Consider the following 26,197-nt stretch of genomic DNA (forward strand, 5'->3'; position numbering starts at 1 on the left):
CGTTAGGCAAAATGGATGAGTCTTCCTAAGCCTGAATCAAGCTAGCTTCGTTCCATTCACCTTCGGCTACGCTCCATCCCAAAGTAGGTTGAACATCTACGGTTCTCCGCCTATGACTTCATCACTTTGCTCTTGGCTTTGCCCTCGTTTTGGCTTCATCGAATATCTTTGAAGGTTCTTCTTTAATTAAACAACGCGGAGCCCTTCATGTACAACGAGGGCAATTTGCAACTTAAGATAACATGTTAGTCAAAGCTTGTTAATTAGTTTTAGGGATTGTGTTGTCCGAGATTGAATCCCTCACAAACAACAACTTGTAATTACATAGTATAACACTATTGGTTATTAATATTGTAATTTGGCACCAATTTTCCTACTATAGTCTATATGCTGTTTATTACGCTATATATCAATGTATATGTATATATGTATGCATTAATCTGCATCTGGTCAGTGATACTACCTCGTCTCTGATCCCTCCTCCAGTCTCGTGTGCCACTGTCCAAGATATATATGAAACCTCGCATCACATTTCCTGTGGCCCCCAGCCTTTCAGTTTCAGTGCAGCTTTGCTACGCAAACTTACACAAGGCACACGTGCTTAGACCGTCTCCAACGAGGAGACCCAGACCCATTTTTAGGTCCCCTATAGTTATTTGCCTTCCCGAAAACCTCCTCCAACGGCAGACCCATACACCCGACGCATTTTGCCTGCTCCCCTGAACGCCAGGCAAAAAAGCGTCCCCTCTCTCCTCGCTACGCAAATCGCCGAGCTCGCCAGCGCAGAAGCGGAGCTCGCCCTCGCCGTGGCAGAGGCGGAGCTCGCCCGCGCCGTGGCCGAGGCGGAGCTCGCCCGCGCTGTGGCAGAGGCAGAGCTCACCCGAGCTCGCCCGCGCCATGGCCGAGGCGGAGCTCGCCCGCGTGCAGAGGCGGAGCTCGGCCGCGCCGTGGTAGAGGCGGAGCTCGCCCGCGCCGTGGCCGAGGCGGAGCTCGCCTGCGCCCGCCGCCGGTGTTGGAGGAGGAGCGCGCGGCGAGGCGGGGAGCGGGGCGCGGCCGTCGGGGAGCGGGGATCCGGGGTCCTCCGCGCATGGGCGGAGCTCGCCCGCGCGCCGCCGCCGGTGTTGGAGGAGGAGCGCGCGTGGAGGCGTGGAGGCCGGAGACAACGACGAGGATGTCCTTGGCGCGGTCCTGGACGGACGAGCGGCGACCTCCGGCGGATTTGGGGGCTTTTGCGTTTGCGGTCTGTTGGAGAGGCTCACTTTTGCGTGGTGACGTTTTTCCCCTGTGCCGGACCCAAACCGAGATATAGGTGTTGGATTTGGGTATCATGGTTGGAGTCAGTCTTAGGGGAGAAGAATTGGCTCTCCATTGAAATAAGAATTATCTTCAAACAAACTAAGCCAAAAAAAAAGAGGAGCACGCATCTCTTTGTTTTTTTTCGATCACGCAAAAGACTTACGCGTTTTTGTATTAAGTGGGAAGAAATTTGATTACATGTGGGGGGGGGGGGGTCTTTTAGATTTGCAACAAGCATACATTTGGCTATTGGCCACGTTCGCTGGTTTGAATCTTGGCTCAAACTGGCTGAAAAACACTATTTTGGGTGAAAAAATAAGTTGAACAAGCCGAATATAGGGTAAACCGAACGAGGCCATTGTGTATGTACTACTCTCTAAAGAAGACAACCAGGTTATTCGCGCCGGCTTGCACCCACAAGTTCCACAACTCTACTTCGTACTTGATGAATTTGAGTAGATCGGCCACCTGGGTGGTTGCTCCGCGGAAGCACCTTGCATTCCTTTCTTCCCAAAGTTCCCAAGCAACCAGCGTGAAGATTGAATTAGCGCCTCGGTGACACTGTCCTGTCCACTGCTCTCTCCAAATGTCCCAGCAGTCAAGAGTGGAGTTGGCATGTGCTAGTTGGTGTGTTTCTCGCAGCGCTGATCGAATGCACCACCAGACTTGCTTGGAGTAGGAGCAATCCACAATGATACGCACCCTGTTCGTTTGGATTGGTTTAGTTTATAAGTCATGGTTGAAAGTATTATTGGCTGATTTGATGTGAGAGAAAAATATTATTCATTGACTGATAAACTAAATACGACCCAGCGAACATGTTGATGGTCAATGGACTCTGGTTCTTGGTCGCATAGGAAACAGCTGTCCTGCGTTTGTAGGTCATGTCGCCTCCGCCGGTCTGCTGTCCAATGACGCCCCCTGAGGGCAAGCCAAAGGAATAGTTGTCCACTGATCTTGCTGGGCAAATGCTAGACAAGGGTCGATAAAGAGAAACCAAATTATTTTTACCAAAATTTGCCTTCCACCGTCACCTGGGGCTGGCCACTGGGAAAGAGCACCGGTACGCGAGTCTAGAATTTACCTGTTCTATTTTGTTTAAGGGCGTGTTTGGCTGGACTCCCGCCGGCTCGGGCTCTCACACTGTATCGCAACTGTAACGTGCAGAAGCTGGAGCCGGAGGAGCAAAAAAAAAACGAGCTTCTCCGGCTTCGGCGCTGTCAGTGAGAGAGGAACGGAGGAGAGAGAAAAACGACTCCGGAGAACAATGTCGCTACATGAAATAAACAGGGGAGGAGTCAGAGGAGCCGGAGCCGCTCGGAGCCCGGCCAAACGGGCTCTAAGAATAGCCGTATTGGCGAGTGTAAGGAAAATGAACCCTAGTCCCATTTACTTTGGATTTGGTGTTTGATGGCCAACACAACCAAATTGGACTAATGAATTTGCAAGTGGTTGTTTTGTAGTTCAATAGGGTGCAAGACATGACTTGGACAAAGACGACGTGATGATCCGATGATCAACACCATAAGCAAGACCTTAGGAGCACAAGAGAAGACCCAAGATATCAAACAAAGTCCAAGCATGAAGATAGGAACCAAGCCATACGCAGGATCGCGAAGAAACGAGCTCACAGAAGTGACCGGACGCTGGCAGTAGCGACCGGACGCTGGACCGGACACTCCGATTGTGGCTCGGTAGACAAGCGACCGGACATGGACCGGACGCTGGCGGCAACCGACCGGACGTAGGGCTGCAACGTCCGATCGAGTACAGAAATGTTCCAGAGCGGCGAAACTACGACCGGACGCGTTCGGTGGTAGGTGACCGGACGCTGGCAGCGTCCGATCAAGTGTTCGCGGCTCCAACGGTCGGGACGACCAGACGCGTCCGGTCAGGACGAGTTCAGCGTCCGGTCAGTAGCAAAAAAGCAAGATTTCGTCCCCAACGGCTACTTTCTCAGTGGTGCTTATAAATAGACCCCCCCAACAGGCCATTTGAGTAGGGTGGAGCTGAGGAAATATACCAAGGGTGTTATACACCATTTTAGTGATCTCCACTTGCATAGTGCTTAGTGTTTTATTAGGTGATTAGCGTAGGTGCTTTGCGAAGTGCTTAGGTTGATTAGACCACCGCTTATGCGCTTGCTCTAGGTTTAGGCCTAGTGTTTAGTGAGATTTGCATACCTCTTACCACTCGGTGTTTGCAAGCACCATTGTTGTATATCGGAGGGGCTTATAGTCTTGCGAGATCACACCAACAGCGTTTATGGTGTGGCCGCCACCGTGTACCGGAGGGAATAAGGCCCGCGGCGTTTCGACCGGAAGCTTGATAGCGAAGACGGCGGAGAGCATCCAAGAGAGGCTTGCTGGAAGGCACGTCGGAGATCCACTTGCGCGTGGGGAAGGCTCGAGGCTATCCACGGAGTTACCCGACCGGGAGCTTGGCCCTTGCGAGGGATTCCTTACGAGGGGCTCCAACGAGGACTAGGGAGAAGCTTGCGTGCTTCTCGATACCTCGATAAAAGTACCAGAGTCATCGATGAGAGTTTGCATATCTCTACCTTGCTCTTTAGCTTCCACATTTACTTTGTTTACATTATTTCGTTTGCGATAGAGATAACAACACACTAGCAAAACCGTAGTTGCACATTTAGATAGTTTATCTATTGCATAGGTTTTGCTAGGGTTAGAAAAAGAGGCCATAGTTTAGAGTTAGATTTTTAAGTTGCCTAATTCACCCCCCTCCTCTTAGGCGTCACGGTCCCTTCAATTGGTATCAGAGCCGGTTGGCTCAATTTGGACCTTTGGCTTAACCGTCATTGAGCCGACACTACTTAGAGTGGTTGGGATGGATATCTCTAGGCCTCCGCATTTTGACGGCACTAACTTCCCATACTATAAGGCTAGAATGGCTTGCCACCTTGAGGCGGTTGATTTGGGTGTATGGAGAGTCACTCGTGACAGGATGAAACCCATCAAGAATCCTGAAAAACCCACAAAGAGTGATGAAAAAGAAATGCATTTCAATGCTAGAGCTAAAAATTGCTTGTTTGAATCATTTAGCATGGATATGTTTAACCAAGTGTTCACTTTAAATACGGCACATGAAATTTGGTTAAAACTCCAAGAGCTCCATGACGGCACAAGTAATGTCCGTGAGCAAAAATATTCTCTAGCTAAACAAAATTATGACTCTTTATAATGAATGATGATGAGCTTGTTCGTGATATGTATTCTCGACTTGAATCTAATTATCAATGAGCTCCATTCAATAGGATTAATAAAGCTAGATGATGCGGACATCGTGAGGAAGATCATCTCCGTGCTACCACAAAAGAAATATGCAAGCATCATCACCATCCTTCACAATATGGAGGACTTGAGCACCATGACTCCAGGCATAGTCATTGACAAGATAGTGGCATTTGAAATATCACGCAAGATGGGTCAAGAAGAAGCTTCTTCATCAAGCAAAGGCAAAGCTCTCGCATGTAGCGAGAAAAAGAAGATGAAGGCAAGCAAGTTGAGACAAGCTCAAGCTCAAGCTCCTCAAGTGAAGATGAAGAAGAAGATGAGGACGATGATGATGAATGAAGATTCAAGTGATGATGATCAATCTTCCTCCTCCACCTCCGACCTTGATGAAGAATCAATCAAATTAATTAACAAGGTGGAGAAGATGATCCAAAGGCTCAATGTCAAGGGTGTGCCCATCCAAATTCAAGATCTCATTTTCACCAATCAAAGAAATGAGCAAAGAAAGAGAGGATGCTATGGATGCGGCGAGTTGGGACACTTTAGTGGAAGTTTGTCCAAAGAAACCCACACCCAAGACAAAGAAGAAGGACATGCAAGAACCAAGCCCTCACATCAATAAGATCATGGGATGATTCTTCAAGTGAAGAAGAACACCATCACAAGAGGCGAGGCCCGCAAGCACTCATCATCGAGCTCTTCTCGTGTGTGCCTTATGGCACGAGGTAACGAAAGCTCATCCTCTAGTGAGAGTGATAGTGATGATGATATGCCTTCTTATGATGAAATTGTGCAACAAAATCTTAATTATGCTAAAGTTTGCACTAGTCAACAAAAGAAGCTCAAAAGTTTAAAAGAAAAGATAAATAGTTCACAAGAAGCATACAAAAACTTTGCTTGAATAATATGAGAACTTTGCTAATCTTAATGTTGAACTATCTACTAAAATTGAGCAACTTAAGGCTAGTGTAACAACAAATGAATGCACAATCAATGATGAGCAACTTACAAAGAAAAATGAAAAACTAAAAGAAAAGTTAGCTAGCTCACAAGATGCTTATAAAAGTTTGCTTACAAAAATGGAAACCATGTGCAAACATTGTGATGAGCTAACTAATAAAGTTGCTAATCTTGAAGCCGTTAGTACAACCCCCACCAAGGCATCTAAAAAGAAAAGTTCTATGGTTAACATGTCTAAGAAGGATGCCTCTACTTCTTGTAATAATTTGTGTTTAGACTCATCTTTGTGCAACCAAGTTTGTGTTGAGAAAGTTGTTGTAGATACATGTACACAAGAGGTTGCAAAGGAGAATGAGCAACTCAAGCAAGAAGTAGCTCACCTCACTAAGGACTACTCAAGTGAAAGGCAAGGCGAAGCAAACCCAACTTCATCAAGATAACACCGTAAGGGAGTGAAGAAGCTTGATGAAGGACAAACCGTGGTTTGTTACATGTGCCACAAGGAAGGTCACAAGTCCTATGAGTGCAAGGTGAAGAATGGGGAGAGGAGCAAAGAAGAAGGAGAAAAAGCAAACAAGCAAGCTCTCCAACACCTACACCAACAAGGTGGACAAAAAGGCCTCCACACCCTTATCTTTTGAAGAAGAAAAATGACAAGGTGGTGGCCATCAAGGTGAACAAGCAAGTCAACAATGGGGTCAAACGCTTTTGGGTGCCAAAGGAAATCATCTCCAACATAAAAGCACCAAGAAGGTTTGGATCCCGAAAGGGAAGTGAGAAGTCCAATGAACTTTCGGGGAATTTGGAGACTTGACAAAGTTTGGGTGCATTTCATGGGGTGCATCAGTGATGGACAAAGTCATTGCCTAAGTGGGTTAGTGAATATTATGGACCCAAATTCCCCTTCCCATGTTAGGTGACTAGATGTTATTACTTTCAATTGGTATCTTTAAGCATCTAGTTACTCTTAATGCCTAAATTTGCATTTGCATACTTATATCTTTTGTCATGCATACACTAGGTATATCTTATGGTAGACTTGCTCGGTTTCATTCTTAACCCTTGGAGCAAATCTACATGGTTTAAAATTGCTTAGGAGCACGACACATAGCTTGTCTCTCAATTATTCATCTAATATGTGCCAAAGTCCAAATTGTAGATAATTTCTCCCGAATATCATCTTAAAAAATGATTCTCACATTCATGTGATGTCATCTTTCAAGTGGTATTTTGATTCTAAAATCAATGTGCATGACTCCTACAAGAATTCCACACTTGTGTGCGCAAATTTAGGGAGAGGTTATTCTACAAGTTGGATGCTTTGAGACTAACACCTTTTCAAGTTTATCATGTGTGTAGTAGTCTCATTGCAAGGAAAATGGAGTCCCCAGAGTTAAGCATCATACTTCAAGTATCCACCACCTATTGCAAGTGGTAGAAATCAAATTGGTTTTCACATGTGGTATTTCTAAACCGATATCATCATGTTGATTTCATTTTTTGATATCTATATGCTTTCTCCATGCACTATATAGATTAAATTTCCTTGAGAAACAATTTGCCAATTATGCATATGCTTTGCTTTCTACCATATGTATGCATATATTTAGGGGGAGCTTAGTCTATATAATGTGAGAGTCAAATTTTATGATCTATTCCACTCTACATACAAAAGGATCATAAAGTTTGACCCTCTCTTGTGCTACTAATGTCTTCCTTTTCGGAGTTTGATTTCAAAGGGGGAGAATTTAGAGGACCAAAAGCAAGCATTATTTATAGGACCTATTGGTCTACAAATGGTAATGGTTCGAGAAAGGGAGGACAGTGGATTATGTATTAGTCTAAGTAATGGGGATAATTTATAGGAAGCAAGGCTTAAATCCATAATGCCACATGGGGATATTTGCAAGGGCAAGATAAGTTTGCATGTAGTATCTTACATAGAGTATCTTTTAGCATCATATAATCTTGTCCCTTGCATTGCATCCTAGCAAGTAGATAGTTTTAAATTTCAAAAAAAATTATTTGCTTGCTTTGGTCGTGTTGTCATCAATCACCAAAAAGGGAGAGATTGTAAGGAGAATGGACCCTAGGCCCATTTACTTTGGATTTTGGTGTTTGATGACCAACACAATCAAATTGGACTAATGAATTTGCAAGTGATTGTTTTGTAGTTTAATAGGGTGCAAGACGTGACTTGGACAAAGGCGACGTGATGATCCGATGATCAACACCATAAGCAAGACCTTAGGAGCACAAGAGAAGACCCAAGATATCAAGCAAGGTCCAAGCATGAAGATAGGAACCAAGCCATACGTAGGATCGTGAAGAAACGAGCTCACAGAAGTGATCGGATGCTGGCAGTAGCGACCGGACGCTCCGATTGTGGCTCGGTAGACAGGCGACCAGACGTGGATTGGACGCTGGCGGCAATCGACCGGACGCAGGGCAGCAGCGTCCGATCGAGTACAGAGAGGTTCTAGAGCGGCGAAACTACGACCGGACGCTGGCAGCGTCCGATCAAGTGTTCGCGGCTCCAACAGTCGGGACGACCGGACGCGTCCGGTCAGGACGAGTTCAGCGTTCGGTCAGTAGCAGAAAAACAAGATTTCATCCCCAACGACTACTTTCTCAGTGGGGCTTATAAATAGACCCCCCAACCGGCTATTTGAGTAGGGTGGAGCTAAGGAAACATACCAAGGGTGTTGATACACCATTTTAGTGATCTCCACTTGCATAGTGCTTAGTGTTTTATTAGGTGATTAGTGTAGGTGTTTTGCGAAGTGCTTAGGTTGATTAGACCACCGCTTATGCGCTTGCTCTAGGTTTAGGCCTAATATTTAGTGAGGTTTGCATATCTCTTACCACTCGGTGTTTGCAAGCACCATTGTTGTACATCGGAGGGCCCTGTAGTCTTGCAAGATCACACCAACAACGTTTATGGTGTGACCGCCACCGTGTACCGGAGGGAACAAGGCCCTCGACGTTTCGACCAGAAGCTTGATAGCGAAGACGGCGGAGAGCATCCGGGAGAGGCTTGCCGGAAGGCACGTCGGAGACCCACTTGCGCGTGGGAAAGGCCTGAGGCTATCCACAGAGTTACCCGACCGGGTGCTTGACCATTGCGAGGGATTCCTTGTGAGGGGCTCCAACGAGGACTAGGGAGAAGCTTGTGTGCTTCTCGATACATCGGTAAAAATACTGGAGTCGTCGATGGGAGTTTGCATATCTCTACCTTACTCTTTAGCTTCCGCATTTACTTTGTTTACATTACGGTAGAGATAGCAACACACTAGCAAAATCGTAGTTGCACATTTAAATAGTTTATCTATTGCATAGGTTTTGCTAGGGTTAGAAAAAGAGGCTATAGTTTAGAGTTAGATTTTTTAGTTGCCTAATTCACCCTATCCTCTTAGGCGTCACAGTCCCTTCAGAGAGACAAAAATACGATACTGAAAAGTTGTTTCGGGAGATGCTTTCGGCCCTGTTCGCTTCGCTGGAAAATAAGCCGAAACACTGTTCCGACTGATTTGTTGTGAAAGAAAAACACTATTCCAGCTAAAAAAATAAGATAAAAAAGATGGATTATAAGAGAAACGAACAGTGCCTTCGTAGTACTAGAACAACACCCCACGTGTTGATGTGGGAACTACTAATTTAGAATAAAATTTCACTATTTATACAATTCTTAGAAAGAGATTAACTATTATAAACTAATGTTAGTGGATAGCGTCACACTGATGTTGACAATTAAATGTATGTTAGTTGATGATGTGTTTCGCTGACATGATATCATAATTGCTTGTGTTAGGGAACTTTAATTGCAAGTGATAGTGAACTATTGAGATAGACATCTTGTATGTCAAGAAAAATTATTACTGGGGTTTTGCTTTATAAGAGTATACGACTAGTATTTTGATTGTGAATATTTAAGGCCTCGCACTCAAATTTCACACGAATCACTTCTATTTTCATTGAAAAAAAACGGACGAACAGAAAAAAATCCAACGTTCTAAGGAGGCCTTACACGGGATGTTTTCTTAAAAAAAAAATCTAAACAAGCTCTATTCTCCCAATATTGTTTTTTTAACATGACCACACTGTCTAAGATAAGATGACACTCACTCAAATCTTTTCTCAAGGACTTGTGGTAACATTAGCATGACAAAATATCAATCCAAGTTTTTAAAACCCATCATATAGGCATATAGCAAAAAAGGTAAGGCAGGCCAACACAAATTTTTTAGAGTTAAATGCATAACAGGTCCATAAATTTGTCGTGGGGTGCTATTTAGGTCTCTAAACTTTGAAAATGCATTTCTGGGTACATAAACTCGTTGAATGATACACCGCAGGTCTAAGTTGCCACGTGGCGGAAAATTATGCACTGACCCCCCCTGAAAAATATGTCCCCTGAACAGATCAGCCCCTGAACCGAACCACCTCCCACCCGCGCTGCTCTCCAACTTCCTCCCTGCTCAGGCGCGCTGTGCCCCTGCAAGAACACGAGCCTGAACTTGTACTTCGCCAAGAACAAGCACATGCCGGTGACCAACTGCATCTTCCGCGTGGGCAGCGCGGCGGCGCTGGTGACGGACGTCCCGCACGGACGCAAGTACGAGCTGGTGCGCACCACGGCGTGGACGACGTGGCCTTCAACGCAGCGCTGCAGATGGAGGACTAGGAGGGCAACCTGGGCACGGCGCTCGGGAGGCACATCACCACGCTGGGTCCGCAGGGTGCTGCTGGTGTCCGAGATGCTCCATGAGTCGGCGGCTGCACGCTAGTACGTGGTGACCGACGGCCTGACCTTGAGCATGCTTTACCACAAACCCCTTGGGCAGTACGTCGTCGTTCTGTTCTACCACGTCGCAGGCGACGATCTTGCCCGTCACCTCGGCACGCTTCAACAATGGTGCCGCCCACGGTGGACGACACGTGTGTGCCGTGCCCTTCGTAGTCCCGCGGTGACGACAAGTTCGCCTGGCTCGCGTGCTGGCCGGCACCTGACGCCCAACACGGCGAGGCACATGGTGTTGGTGTCGAGCAGCGCGATCGACCTGCTGACGATGACGTAGAGGATGAGCAGCCCCAGACCGCCGAGGGCGCGGACGCCTCCCTGCCAGGAAGATGTCGCCGCGGCAGATCGCCTAGTGTGGAGGTGTAGGGCCCTGCCGCAGTCGCAGGCATAGGCGTCGCAGAGGCCCTGCCGCAGGGAATTCAGGTACGAGGAGCATGCTGGGCAGCGCACCACGTCGGAGTGGCGCCAGCATCGACACGACCAGCAGCGACGCCAGCATCGCCACGAACAACAGCGGCAGTTTCGTCTTCTCCGTCTGGGACTGATCTGTTTAGTGGGCATAGTTTTTAGAGGTTTTAGTGCATAATTTTCTACCACGAGGCAACTATGGACCTGCGGTGTACCATTAACAAGTTTATGTACCCAGAAATGTATTTTCAAAATTCAGGGACCTAAATAACACTCCACGACAAGTTCTAAGGACCTCCCATGCATTTAACTCTTTTTTTTTTTACGTAAATGAGCAAGTTTCTTCTAAAGGGGAAATTTCATTTCGACGCCAACAAACCAAACGCATGTCGCCCGGAGTGATCCAAAATTTCCAGCCTAATCAGAGATTGTAGCTCATGAATATTATTTTTCGACACAAGATCCGTTTGCTCTTACACTGACGGAAGCTAGGGTAGTATGCAGATCACTGGAACGATTGGCATCGTGCCACTTCTTCAGTGTCAAACTCGCCTAAAGAACAACTGCGACTAAGCAAATCCTAACTCTGAGCCCCTTGGTTGTGTATTAAGGTCCTCCAAGTATGGCGTTCTCGATGTCTTCTCTGCTTAGGGCATAGCTAAACCTTCTCTCCACATCCTTCTCAAGATTTCCAGGTCCGCTTTTCAAGTACCTAGTTGAAGATAACATTAGCAATTTTGCCTTCAACTGACACACAAATGAGTAATCGATTCATATTAACAGTGATTTGATGTAGTTCTTGCAACTCAAGAGTAGCTGAAAAGGGGTAGGACAATGATACAGTGAAGAAATCTTCAGAACTATTAGATGAACAGTCCTTCATTCCTCCTCAACAAAATAATATACTGAAATCCTAGCTGAACAAGTTGCAACGTGCATGTACAGAAGAACGAAACCCACAAACCGCAGGTTCATTCCACACGCTCACATAAGCCGATCGAGCAAGCTAAAACGCAGGAGCATTTTGGTCAAACTACGAGCATGAATTGAATCCCCAAGCAAGCTAGCACAAACTGACATACAGTACCTGATGTGGAGGTCGGTGACATCGAGGCTGAGACGCGCGTGCCAGAGCGGCTTCTCGGCGACCCAGACGGCGGGGTCCTCGCGGGACTGCGTGAACCCGAGGCTGCGCAGCCACGCCTCGATGCACGGCAGGCTGTGCGTGTACAGCGGCTTCTTCTTCTCCGGCAGCCGCTCCAGCCACTGCGCGTCCGACGGCAGCGCCGCCGCCAGTGCCACGACCCCCGCACCTCTCCCCGGTCGACCGCGCGCGCGGGGTGCCGGGGCCGCCGCGGCCCCGCTCGGGCGAGCGGAAGGGAGGGCCGGCGGGATCAGGGCCACCAGGGCACGGAGCGAGCTCGAGAGGGCCATGGGCATGAACGATTGCTGCTGCTCCTTTCTTCTCCCCCTCCTTTACCTTATCCATCTGTTGGGCTGTCATTTATGGGCCTAATTGTCCGGAGCCTCCCGGCCCATAAACTGTGGGAGGGCAGTCCACGGAGCGGAACCAAAGCGCGGGAAAATCCGCCCCGAAATAGCGCGCGGCGGCGGGAAAATCTCCATTCTCATCTGCATCCCGGAACCGATCTCGCTGCCGCTCCCCCACTTGGATTCACTCTCTTCTTCTCTCATCCTCCGTCGCGCAGGCGCAGCTATCCTTCTTCCCCTCTTTCGCCTCCGCTCCGCATCCATCCGACCGTGGCGAGCTCCAACTGCGCGCACGGACCAGGCGGCTAAACCCTAGCGCGCGCCGCCATGGACTCGGTGGTGCTCTCACTTACCTGCGCGGGCCTCGGCGCCTCGCAGGAGGACGAGGACGGCGCCGTCATCGGCTACGCCAAGAGCGACCACTGCCTAGGTACCCCCGGCTCCCTTCCCGCTTCCTGCGCTTCTTCGGCGACGGCTTGGGTTTGACCCCATTTCTGATCGGCGGATGTGTTTGCTGACTAATTTCTGCTGTGCGTGCGTTTTCGCCATTTCTGTAGATAATCTGAAGGACCTGCAGAGATTCCTGCGGCGGGACGACCCGCAGCGGCGGGAGGTTTTCAAGCAGGTCTGCAAGTGGAAGATTGCGTCGAGGGATCTGGTGCCCATCATCGAGAATTACCAGACCGACCGCAATCTGGTCATCACTGCAGGTAATTGTTCTTCCATTTTGATTCCTTGAAATCTGAAAGTTCTGTGTATGGGCTTTCAATGTGAATAGGATCTCCGATAAACACTGTATCTTTGTTCCCCACTAATATAGCTCTGAAACTACGTATTCGAATACCTTTATTTTAACTAATGGTGCTCTGATGTAGCGCCCTATGACTAAGCCTTCCCCACTTGTTTTTGTATCGTAGTGAAAGTATTGGTGTTCCTTACGATGCCTGTGGAGCCCTCGTCAGAGGATGTTCCACAGCAGATTGAGTATCTGTGGGATTTGAAGGCTGCACTGACACGCAATGTTGCAGTGACTGTCATTGTGTCTCTTCTTGAGGACCCATTGGACCGCTTGGAAAGGTGAATCTATTCTCTTGTTTTTATCATGGAGCTCACACAACTGACTAATTGAGCACACTGTTGTTCATGAGGATCACAGAACACTGTTACATAGTTAATCTTTATATCTTCTAATATAGCCTGGCGCAAACATATTTTTTTTCCCAAAAGGCCCACATTATGAGCTACTGCCTGATACAGTTGGAAAGAGCAAGGTCAATATGAGTAACCTGCTGCAAGCTCTTGGAGGTTGCAGTAAAATTTTTTTTACCCCCTGTTGCACTTGTCTACCAAAACATCTCCAAGACCAAGCTGATTGTATTCAACAAGGGTAGTGTAGGTGCAAAACAGAGAACTCGAGAATTTCAGGACTATTTCTTCAGAACTGTTTATCTATTTTTTTTCTTGAGTGCTCATTACTAATCTTAAGCATTTGTGGCCCTGAGGCTTTCAATTAAATCAGTTTGCAGACCAATTAAGTTTCTATGTTATAGTTTCTGAGAACACTTTTAACGTTTGTCCCTAGGAATGCAATGCTAAACTGAAACAACTGTTCTTTTTTTCCCTCTACTTGCCCAAGGAGAGTGGTGATGGAATTTGAATGAGAAATTAAATCTTCAACTAGATGGATTTGTATTAACTTTGAGCTTTACATGAATTAATCAATCAAATACGGTTATATTCTGTTTCACAAGATTTTTTTTCACATCATTCGACCCACATTCCAAGCATATTGTTTTTGTGGATTCCATTTGGCAATCGGATGACAGAAAGGTGATAAGTTTCAGTGAGATTTTACTTGTGCCATTGCCTTATCAGCAAAACTAAACGTGGTGTTTGTGCTATACATGTTAATTTATCAGCATGGTTCTTCCACTATCTTCACCTGCCTCTATGCTCATTAAAAATCCTATTTGGATACTGGTCTATATATATATCCTGTTCCCAAAGGGCAGAAGTAAAAGTTTTATTTGATTCACTACCATTATTACTCCATTCTGTTCCCATTTATATTATGCTATTTACTAGTTTTAAACGCTATAAGTATATATTCTTCATCATAGTGACTTCAGCTGACATGATTTTCTATTCAATAACAATCAGAACTTTATTCTCAGAAGATGACTGGAAGTTAGTTCAGTTGGTGCTTACTTTGTTCCGCAACGTCTTGGCTATTCAAGAAATCACATTGACACAGAAAGCATCTGGAGAAGCTACCCACTTACTCTTCCTGGCTGACAGCTTTTTGGAGCTCATGTTCCAAGAGAATGTGATGGACATAATCTTAGTTTTGACTCAGCATATTGATGAGCCCTCTGGTTATCTTAAGGAGGAAAACCTTCTTTTAATGGAGATCTATCATTATCTCTTCTTAGGCCGAGACCCAGGACTGATTGCCCGAGCTTCTAATAAAGGTTCAAAGGTATTCCTTCTTTTTGTTATTTTCTTTCCATTTTGTGAGTACTATTCTGTATTTTGGATGCCCTTTTTTCTGTCAACTATCAGTGGAAAAAGCTCAAATTTGTTTACTCCATTGATACTCTATAGGATCAGGTTAACGGAGATATTGTTTCATCAGTTGATTCATTGAGATTGATGATGGAGGAGGAAGAAAGGAAAAAAAGAATGTTCAGGCAACGGAACTCCGAAAATAGCTCACTTAGTGGGACTTTTACGTGCTTTTCAGTGGTACTACACATTTTTGAATTCTACCAACTGGCTCCTACATCATAACCAGATAATCAGATGTACTTGTCTCTGCTTGCATTTGAACTTACAGGATGGATCTAAATCATTGTGCAAAGGGAACCCAAGCTCTGCATCTGCAAATAGCCTCTTGAAAATACGTAATGACCAAAGAGGTCCTCAGAAAAGGATAGCCTGGGACAATGAACTTCTGTACATACCAAAGGAGGGTATTACAGAAATGCTTAGAAGCTTCATGGATCAATTTTTATCTGGAGCATACAATAGTAAGTTTGTCTCATTTCCATTTAACAGAACCATTTTGTTTTGTTCATGTAATCTTGAGATAACGCGGTTCTTATCAGTCCTGATGCAGTCAGTTTGTGATGATATCATGGATGAGCACCACTCTATTGAGAAATCTGATATAATTACATTCTTCAAAGTTGCTCGATTTGTTCTAGCTTTTCAACATGAGAAGGCTTCAAATGATCAGGTCCGGAACAGAACTCATGGGCTGTTTATTCTTCATTCACTTATGATTTATGAATGTTTTTATGTGCTATCATGGAGATTCTTGTCTCATTTCACTCTTTGTCCAACAAGGATGACTTGAATTGCCAAGAGGCACACTTACATAACTGATTTCTATTTGCTATTGGACTACATGAAACTTAAGCTGCAGTTAGTTACATCTTTGGCTTATTTGTCATGAATATCATAACTATGTCTATCCAGACAGATCTGATTATAATCCTTTCTCTTCCATGATGATTCATGACAATGTGAGATTTCTTTTGGCCAGAAATCTGTTAAAGGGATTCAACCATCTGAGGTTTCTCCTAGCAACGAACATGATGATAATCAGCCATTCCATGGTGATATATGTGGACCTGTTGCGGCCACATTGAATGAAGATATGTTCAATATAGTCATTTCCAGGTGGCGTGAGACGTATGAGGGTCTTAAGGAAACTAACGACTACAAAACTCTTTCAGCAGCTGGGTCTTTAATGAAGAACATGGTAAGAGAATGTGTATTTTGTAAATTTTACAATGACAGTGATGCTAAATTTAGTTTTCCTAATAACCCATGGTTACATGCACATATCAAATTTGCCTTGTTTCTTGCTTTGAAAAGACTGAACAAGAAAACTAGAGAGCAGTTTGCGAAAACTGGCAAGGGGAGAAGCACTTGCCAAAAATAAGTCAAGTTTGATCAAAATCCCAATGCTTAGCTCTGAAATTTTGATGCAGCTCACTTTTTAACCTTGATTCACTATCTAGTTCTTTAAAGGTTTATAACTCAAGTAGAGATAGTATTAAGTCCGAAGGGGCATCTATATTCTATACATATACATGTGCGTAAGCCTAACCAAACTGAATTAGAGCTATGTAGAGCTTGACTTCAGAAAAATAGAGATTAAAACAATGTCGAGTTTAAATTGTCTTAGTTTTGAACCATTGCCAAACTTTAACCTATATTTTGCTATCAGCAAGAGTTTTTTTTTTCATTCATCAAGCTAAGTGCTATGAGATTTTAACTTGATGAACCTTGTAAACTGCATACATCCTCATGTCAGGATCCTCAACAAAACTTGGTCTGAATGGGAATTACAATGTCTTACTGTCATGTGGGGGCAGCAGTATAACTGCAGGCCCAGAGCACGAGATGCAGCCAGGGCTGCCCCCGAGGGCACAGGCCAGCAGGAGCCTGAGGTGGTTTAGGTGGCTGGTTGTCTCAGCAATTAAGAAGTAGTTGAGAGGATAGAGTTAATGCAGGAATTAGAACCAAGGAGCCAGCCGACTCCTATATGTATCCAGGACTCAGTTGAATGAAGTAAGCAATGAACAAACCTATTCCTAATCTCCCTGTTCTCTCTTAATCTCACCCCTCTTCATCTTAATCTCATCCCCTTCAACATAGGGCGTCCAGGGGATAAACCCCACGCCATTATCAACCCAAGCTACGAGCTTCGTAGTCGAGGGCCAGCTACCTTGAGCACCAATGCCCTTGACACTTACCGACTTTAATGGAGAGATTGTCAATTCAAAACCATACGAGTACTTATTTTTCAATTGTGATGTCCATTAGAATATCCTTGTGGACTATTCAGTTAATACTGCAGGCATCAAGTCTCTCTCTCCTCCCTCTGTTTGTGTATGTGTACTCTGTATATTTCTTCTTAATGCAATTATGCACACTGTGTTTGTACTCTATGTATATTTTTCTTGATGTCATTATGCACACCTCCCCTGCATTCTCGAGGAAAAAAACTACTGCATGCATCTTGTGGACCCTCATAGTGCAGTACCTTGCATTGCAGATTGACATGATATATTTGGTGCTAAAAGTACTTCCTGAAGATTCAAGGGAATCTCAAACAGCTCGTGTTTTACTGTATAAACTGTTCTATGATCAGACAGAACATGGTCTCACTCAATTTCTGCTGAACTTGTTCAGATCGTTTGATAGTCACAAACAACCCAAAAGGTTTGTACGAAATATACCCTTGGGAATTTCATCTCTGTCATTTGCTACTAAAACTGAAGCTTCAGGACATACAATAAGTCAATTAGTAGGCACACTTCCTACACTAGAAAATTCTCGTCGAGGCATTTAGAACATTATCTACATAATACATGTGTCCCTGACTTTACAAAAGCACAATATATAGCTTTAATCTATGCATCAAGTAGATGATAATTCATTTCCTAAAATACATAAGCTGCTGGACATTCTAGACTGGAAATTTGTCATCCTTAGAACTCACAGGCTAGATTTTCATGCTCTCAATTCCTTCAATGGTATTATGCAGTTTGGATGTTCATACTCTCAAAGGTTAGATTTTCTTTTTTAGAACTATAGATGAAATATCCCCTTCTAAACATGTAATCAAAATAATCCTTCAATAACCAGCAAGTTGTTGCGGACCTGTGTTTCTTTTCTAGTTGGCTGTACTTTTTGGTTTGTGTTTCTATTACATGGTTTGAATTATGTTCCCTTTCTGGTTAGTGGAGATCGACACTACCTTTTGCAATTTAATCCACTAAATGTGTACCATACTGTCATTTACTCTTATTTAACTTCACCGCCTGTTTTATTTACCAGTGATCTAGTGAATTTATTAGAAACAATTCATATCATGCTACAGCTCATGGAAAAGCTTCAAGCACGCGGTGCATTAAGGGTATGATGTTCTCTTCCTGTCTGTAATATGTCTCTTGCTCCAGTCATAGTAATGTTCTCTGTGCATCTTCATTTTTCTAGCAACTTTTACTCCTATAGGTTCTGAACTGTTTTAAGTGAAGATGGGTAGCATCACACTCAATCAATCATTGCTCTATTTTTCCTTTAGGTTGCAAAAAAGACAAAAAAGGTCAGAAGAAAGAAGGCAACAAATGGTAAAAACGAGAATTCAGAACCCAAAGTGGAGAATGTAGAACTAAACGACGCTCATCCTACAGATGGGACCAAATGCTCACCTGAATCACTTCCAGATTTGAGGATTGATGGTCCTGCTTTAGAACCTTCTCCCTCAGAACGTGGAAAAGTAGACACCAGTGGTGCACATGTACCGGATACACTTGACACTGCAGTTAACATGGAGAGTACTGCACATGCTGAAGGTGGCCCATCTTGCACAGACAGTGGTGTAATGAAGAATCTCATCGATGAAGAGGGTGAGACTTCAGATTCTTCAGTTGATCACCAACCTGCTACAAGTGAAGTTGATTTTAACGTTTCCCGATTAATATCTAGCCTTGCAAACAATTCTGTTGTGCAAAATATTTGCTGGTTGTTGAAGCATTACAAAAGTAACTCCTACCGTACAAACCATTACATAATATGCATGCTGCGGAGATTCTGTGAAGATCTAGAGTTGTCACCAATGCTCTATCAGGTAAAAGAAACGCCTACTATGTTTCCTCACAGTTGTTTCTTCTTTGGGAGCTTATATTGTACTGCCTTTTGCAGCTATCGCTTGTAACAACTTTCTATGATATATTAGCGGAACAAAAGTCGTCTAGTTCAAAAGAGTACACAAACATTGTAAATTTTCTTTCTAAAGTTGTGAGGAAAATGTTGAGGGCAATAAAAAAACAGCCATTGCTATTTGTCGACATACTATTTTGGAAGACACGAAAGGAGTGCCACTGCATTGATGCTGATCTACTACTGAATGAGCTTAAGAAAGATGTTGGAAACAAGGATGGTGAAATTGGTTCAAGTAAGGGGTGGAGAGGTCCAGTAAATATAGCAGATTCTCTTGGTGACGATGAAGTTGACTTGGTTATACCGCAGGCACCTTATGATGCTGATAAGTAAGTTCTGTGCATTTCTTGAATGATGTTTTGTGTTACTATACATACAAAGATGTGCAGTGGTAAAGTGAACAATATCACATGTTAATTTCCATTGACATGCATACAGGGATGGAGATCTATCAGCTGATGAACATGGGGATGATTTTAGGAAGAGTAGTACTACATATAAAAGGAGCAGATTAATGTCACTTTCAGATAGTGATGCTGAGGAAAATGAGAGGTTCATTTTGTATGCTCTTCTGTATTTGAACACATAGCTAATTATCTGAACTTCAATCCTCACTTTGATATGAATGGATTTAATTCAGGAACCATTCATCGAGAGATTCGGTGCCCAAAGTTCCAAAACGACGAGGTCGTTCTCTTTTTACGGAAGAGCAAGAGAGGCTTATAAGAGACCTTTATGAAAAGTAAGGGTTAAAATTTCTTCCGAAAAAGAGCAATGATATGTCAATGTCCCTCAGTGTACTTTATAAAGTTAGCATTATGCAGAAATCACTGGATCTTTTTTACGCAAGATTATTTTCATAGTATGGATTGCATGCTGAATTGCTGATGCCAGAATGTTTATTCCTTTATGTTGTACTTTGTAGATATAAGGATGATCGCAAATGCAGTCATGTAATAGCTGATGCTTTAGACCCCAGCGGGAAGATATCTTCTGCTCAAGTTTCTCGTAAGCTTGCACAGTTAGGTCTCAGGAATGTCACAAGGAGAAAAAAGGTTGCAGATGAATCTCTTTCAACTGGAGATCGGGCTACAGAACCACAAAACAACTCACTTGATGATCTGAACCCCATGCTAGCTGAACATAACCATGTCCCCAAGTCTAAAAGCTCCAGGTGAGTATTATAAATCGTAGTTTGTGCGTCCATTCTTAATGGTACCTAATCTCTATTCAGATGCCCAACAATTAGATAAACGCATTTTACCTGTAGAATCGATACATTTGCATACTGATATGTTCAAAATAAGTACATCAGGCCTATCAGCTTCATTGGGAACTATATCTATATTTTACTTATGTGGTAAATGTTTCTGGAAAGTTAGTGTGAGTTCCTTAGTTTTTTCTCTCGAACACACAGGACAACCGTGTATCTTTTTATATCAAAGAGGTGATTTCCTTAGTTTAACTATCCAAATACGAGTTTGCTGGTATCTTATTAAACCTTAAGTTGGGCGGTGAGATCAGCGTGTTCGTAGTGCCTGACATGGAAGTAGTTTTTTTTTTGTTTCTTTTGTTTTTTCGGTTCCTTTTGGTTTGTACTTGTCCGCTTGGATCATTTTCTCAATATAATATAATGCTGCACAGTTCTCCTGCGCGGTCGTGGAAAATAATCTTCTTATTAAACCTTAACTTGCATTTTTCCAGGGCTAGAAGGAAAAGGTTAAATGTGTCAAGCGATGGCCATGATGACACAAGTCATGGAAGATCATCCGATGAAGAAACATTACAAGTACTTAAAAGCAGGTAATAATATACCCACTTAATTTTAATCAGCTGATAAAGGAAACTCAACTATGGGTGAGAAGACATCACCGTGGCTTTGCCTAAGAGAGGTGTACACCCTTAGGATGTACTCATGTGACTTTGGGGCCACCCTGTTTCAACCATTCTAGTTCGGGTGGGCAGCCTCCCACAGATAGATGAAGCTGTTGTGATTTTGGTTTTTCTTTTCTTTTCCTTTTTAGATATGCTCATTGCCTTTTAATTATTGCAGAACAAAAAATAAGAAAGTTCCATTGGTGGATAGTTCACTGAGTGCTGCACTACAGCATCAAGAAGCTCAGCATGACCCAGACTCTGATGATGTGACCATAGGATCCATGATTAGGTGAACTCATTCAGCTGTAGTATATACATAAATACATGCAATTTAAATATCCATGATACCAGCTGTGAACCCTCTCATTAATTATATAACGTTCTCATTTGCCTCACATTTGACAGAAGTAGAAAAAAGAAGAGGTTATCCACGTCAGATTTTGAAGGGAATGTACAAAACCATCAAGAATCTTCAGACAACACCAACGCCAAATATTGTTCACCGACTATATCCCAACATGAGAAAACTTTGCTAGACACTTATCCTGATGATGAGACCATTGGATCCATCTTTAGGTGTGGTCATGCATTTTTATATAAACTTCAGGACTGCATTTGTTTAGATTTCATTAACTCAATCTGTTCCCAATTTTATTTATTATAAATCATTTCCTTTTCATTTTAACAGAAGTGGGAAAAAGAAGAGGTTAGTGACGTCAAATTTCTCAGCGAATATAGAAGACCAAGAGTCTTTGAGAAATATTAACCTACATGATGAGACTGTTGCTTCTAATATCACGTAAGTACATTCAACTTCAAACAAGAAATCCTTCAAATTAACAGGTTGCCTTAAGTTCATGACTATTCTTATTGCGAGCTTCATAAAAAATCAGGGATGGTTTTTGGTTGCTTGTAGAATTAGCCTGTGAAAATGTCATAAAAAGAGCATAGCCTGCATAGCATGAACTTCGAAAACAGATAACTTCCTTATTTTGACATATAACCAAATAAGCATGTGAAGTTACATGGCAGACGCCAGATAGACAGATAGTGGCAGTGGCTTCTAAGCTGTAGTCTGCGGATATGTTTTTTTTTTAAAATACTACATAAAGGAAGAATGGCATCCTCTCTTTGAATGTAGCTATAGATGTCGTTTTGTTCTGCCAACATGCAGAGTTTATTTGTGAACATTATGTAGGAATTTGCATTTTTGTAGAGCATATGTGCATCACATTCTCAAGTGTTTATTGATGCAGGGAGCCCTTTCTTTTCTTAGTTCCACCTTTTCAGTATGGCTTAGCATTCTAGGATTGTGCTATACTATTGTTTGTCATATTATGTAAGGCATTTATGCCTATTGATTGAAAACAAGTAGCTAGATCATCTCATGCCAATAACTACAGTACGCATTAATCAATTACAAAAGATTTTTTCTCACTTGCAGGGGTGCTTCTGTAAATCATGGGTCTGATCCAGTCGATAACAGTGGCAATACCGTTGAAGCTGAACTTTTGGATGACTTTGAAGTCGAGCTAGATAATCACGAGAATACTGACCAAAGGATCACTGATGATGGAAACATGACTGAATCGGGGGACGGAACAAACTCTGATGCTAATCGAAGGGCTGGTTTGAAAAGAAGACACAGATTGGTTATTGATGACGACGATGAGGATGAGTAACTGTTCAGGGCCAGAATTATTACCAAATCAAATGTGGGATAAAAAAAAAGCTGTTTCAGGATGATCTGCTACTATTTCCCTCGTGCTGCTGAGCTCTGAGCAGGGTTCAGGATGGCCACCTAGCTGTATCACACTTCCCAGTGCCAGATGTTCTTCACAGAAACTTCATTCTGACCTGCATTTTCATTTGTAATAGTTAGTGGGGTCACAATCAAATGGAATTTTGCAGATGCAAAGTTCAGGCTGTAGAGCTGTCCTGTGTGGCCTCTTGTACAGAGTCCTTTTAGGGGGTGTTGTGATGGTAATTTCGAGTACTGTTAGTTGTAATTGAAACTACCAGCACTGCAACTCTAGGGAATGTGATCAGTTATGAAGCTCCGTAGTTGAGGAGGACATGTCTCCTTGCAGTGTGCTGGAGAAGCGCCGGCGCCTTCCCCCGCCTGTCTGCGTTGATCTTCGCGCGCAGAGCATCCCCAGTGAGGAATGGGGATCCAGCTCCAGCCACGACGGAACTGACGTGGCAGTCAAGTCGCGCCAACCTCCGTGGCGTGATTCAGTTGTGTCAAGCCTGATTAGCATGAATGGCTACTTTAGTCGTGCCGAAGCATCTGCGTGACTCAAGATATTTTTTTTTTGAAAACCTGTGACTCAAGTACCCGGTCGAGTCTACCTAGATTTTCAAGTTGTCTTTTCTGCTGTTGTATAGGAAAACCGTCGCTGCTTTACTTGAACTGGTCCCTTAAGCTGCTGCTCTAGTTTCGAATTATTGTTTCTCTTGCACCATCTATACACATACTACACAAGATGGCATTTTTGTATGGTCTCAATTTCAGCCTTCAGTTCCATGTATTCGCGCCACCAATTTCCCTGAAGCTCATGTCTTTTTTTTTTAACTGAACATAAGTTTGGCCCACTGCAGTCAGCTACTTAACATCAATTTTGCAAATTAAAGATAAGAGCTGACACGTAGACAATACTTTCAAGAATTCAGCTTTATCATATGGTTATCTAAATATTGGTGCAGTACATTGAAGCAAATTATCACTTGCATTCTCCAAACATGTCATCACAGTAATGCCAAAATCAATAATAACTCCAGGATCTGTACAGGTTCACTACAAGTAGTAATGCCAACCTCTATGAGTGCTACTACTACCACAGTTTCGGGAGTCAAGTTATAGCACTCAAATTCACTACAAACTGGTTTCATATAGTGTTTGTGTCATGCGGCTGTGACATTTAGGGTTGGTAGGGGGCACTCCCCACGTCCGTGCAGTCCTATCCCTACGAAATCCAAGAGGGGTGAGTAAGCTGGGACACTGGTGGAGTATCACGCAACAGACTAATCCCAATCTCGTCGGCTCTAAACCTGAGGTCTCGTCTCACAGTTGGCGTCCTGATCAGCCTCAGGGTCTGCAGCCTTTCCTCGCTCTGTCGAGGTCGATTTTTTTTAATTTTAACCCTTTTTTAATATAATTTTAAATTTAACACTGTCGGATTTTTTTTTAAAACTAACACTTTTGGTCGCGCCTATTGCCCTGGCATGGCCAAATACCTGTGCCGCACCATGCATGGTGGTGCGGCAGAGGGCTGACGTGGCGTGGGCCGGCCTGGGGGACCGATGACGTGGCAGGTCTTGCCGTGCCACCGAACTTGGCGCGGCAGTGCCGCGCCCTGATCCGTGGCGCGGCTGAACCAAATATATACCGTGTGCGAGCCTGCCCGCCCGCACGCACCCCTGCCCTGCCCGCCCGTCCGAACGCCGCCGCCGCCGCCGCCAGCCGCACGCGCCCCACCGCCAGCGCCCTGCCTGCGGCCGCACGCGCCCGCCCGGCCTCGCCTCGCCTCGCCCCGCCCGCGCCCGCTCGCCCACGCCGCGCCCGGCCACTCCCGCCGCGCAGCGCCCTAGCTGGCCGCGCCACGAACACCGGCGCGTCAAGGCCGCCCGCTCCTAAGGTACCCCCTCTCGATTTCATATTATTATTATCTAGTATAGTTAGTATTTTTTGTATCCCTACGGTACCCCCACGTGCCCTCGCAATCCTCAAGCGGCCAGCGCAGAAGCAAAAGAGTTGATAATGGTCTGCTAGTGCTAGCATTTCTAGGAGCATGTAGGGGCATCGATGCTATTTTCATTGAGTATTAGTGTCTTTGCGATATCTTAGAACGACTATTGTTATGTGACGGAGGAAGTACCCCTTCCGTCCTAAATAAATGCACATCTCGCTTACTGAAGTTAAATTTTTTTTAAAAATTTGACCAAATTTATATAATAGCGTACTAATATTTATGATACATAATAGGTACTATTGCATTAAGCATGGAGTATACTTTCGTAATAAACTTATTAGGAGATACAAATATTGATATCGTTTTTTTAGTTTTGATCAAACTTAAACATATTTGACTACTCGAGAAGCAAGATGTGTATTTATTTTGAGACGAAGGAATTACTTGTAATTTTGGAACCAAAGTTTTATATGGATTGATTATGTATGTATTATCTAGTATAGTTAGAATTTTGGGTTTTGGGATTTAGGCTAGTTAGGTTAGTGAATTTGTTTGTGATTTATTTGTGAACTTACTAATGTTAACTTAAATTTTATTAATTTGAATACTCTAACGCTTTGTTTATCGATTTGTAACAGGATGGCCCCTCCCACGCAACACCCGTTGTACCCCATTCTTGAGGTGGAGTACGACGACCAGCACCGAGCACACATCTTGAGTGACAACGACGAAGAGGTGTCCTTGCCTCCTTTGAGGCCCCGCCCTCACACCAGGGCGCATTAGTGGGACGAGCATTATACGTCGTACATACGGCGTGCCGGCTTCCTCGAGCTTGTCCGTGTTGTCAACCACGGTCTTCCGCCCCTTAACCCAGCACTACTTACTGCAGCTGTAGACAGATACGAGTGCATTATTTGTACGTAAACTTTCTTGTAACAAATTAGAGGCAACTAACAGTCGTTCTATTCTTATAACAGGTGGAGGCCTGAGACCCACACGTTCCACCTACCTTGTGGCGAGATGATCTTGACGTTGCAGGATGTGAAGGCTATTTTAGGCCTTCGGTTGGGGGGACTTCCAGTGACAGGGATAGTTGACAACGATCACTAGAGGGAGCTGATGGCTCAGTTTACTGGCTTTCTTCCACCGGACGACGATGCTTCCAAGAAAAATAAGTGAGTAATTCAAGCTTATTTAATACTTGCATTGCTTTACAGCTGGCATCAGGTCTCATTTTCTTTGATCAATTACAGAAAAAGTTCCGGTGTTTCGTCGTCCTAGATCACAGAGCGCTTTAAGTACTTGGACCCACAAGCTGAGGAGGCACAGATCGATAGGTTCGCTCGAGTGTGGCTCTGACACTTTCTTGGTGCTTTCCTCTTCCCAGACGCCTCGGGCAACACCATCAGCTGGATCTTACTTAACATACTTCGCCAGCTGTGGGAGAACATAGCGGGGTACAGCTAGGGCAGCGCAGTCCTGGCATGGACGTATTGACAGCTATGTGTTGCCCGCCGTCGCACCTCAAGACATGCGAACCTTGGGGGTTGCTCCTACCTACTCCAAGTTTGGTGTTGGGAACGATTGCCCGTTGGGAGGCCCCTTAATAATGGTTTACCGGTAAGTACTTCGGTTCATTATATTCTTCTAGGCAGTTAGATATGATGAGATTATTTGTT

The 26,197-nt window shown here is 44.1% G+C and overlaps 2 protein-coding genes across 2 annotated transcripts; one reads left to right on the plus strand and one right to left on the minus strand.

Moving 5' to 3' along the window:
* Positions 1–11,058: 11,058 nt before the first annotated feature.
* LOC136513895 (uncharacterized) lies at positions 11,059–12,179 on the minus strand. Its single transcript, XM_066507877.1, has 2 exons — positions 11,807–12,179; positions 11,059–11,431 (listed from the first exon to the last, which is right to left on the minus strand). Exons 1-2 carry the CDS (start codon positions 12,157–12,159, stop codon positions 11,326–11,328), a joined length of 459 nt encoding a protein of 152 aa, XP_066363974.1. The 5' UTR covers positions 12,160–12,179; the 3' UTR covers positions 11,059–11,325.
* A 202-nt stretch (positions 12,180–12,381) lies between these two features.
* LOC136513221 (uncharacterized) lies at positions 12,382–23,263 on the plus strand. Its single transcript, XM_066507211.1, has 20 exons — positions 12,382–12,640; positions 12,768–12,920; positions 13,128–13,287; positions 14,371–14,689; positions 14,815–14,955; positions 15,047–15,239; positions 15,318–15,448; positions 15,758–15,976; positions 17,279–17,445; positions 18,064–18,142; positions 18,311–18,856; positions 18,931–19,277; positions 19,387–19,500; positions 19,589–19,690; positions 19,874–20,122; positions 20,653–20,751; positions 21,002–21,115; positions 21,232–21,402; positions 21,515–21,625; positions 22,271–23,263. Exons 1-20 carry the CDS (start codon positions 12,538–12,540, stop codon positions 22,506–22,508), a joined length of 3,756 nt encoding a protein of 1,251 aa, XP_066363308.1. The 5' UTR covers positions 12,382–12,537; the 3' UTR covers positions 22,509–23,263.
* Positions 23,264–26,197: the final 2,934 nt, after the last annotated feature.

Source organism: Miscanthus floridulus, chromosome 16, assembly GCF_019320115.1.
Source record: "Miscanthus floridulus cultivar M001 chromosome 16, ASM1932011v1, whole genome shotgun sequence".
NCBI lineage: Eukaryota > Viridiplantae > Streptophyta > Magnoliopsida > Poales > Poaceae > Miscanthus > Miscanthus floridulus.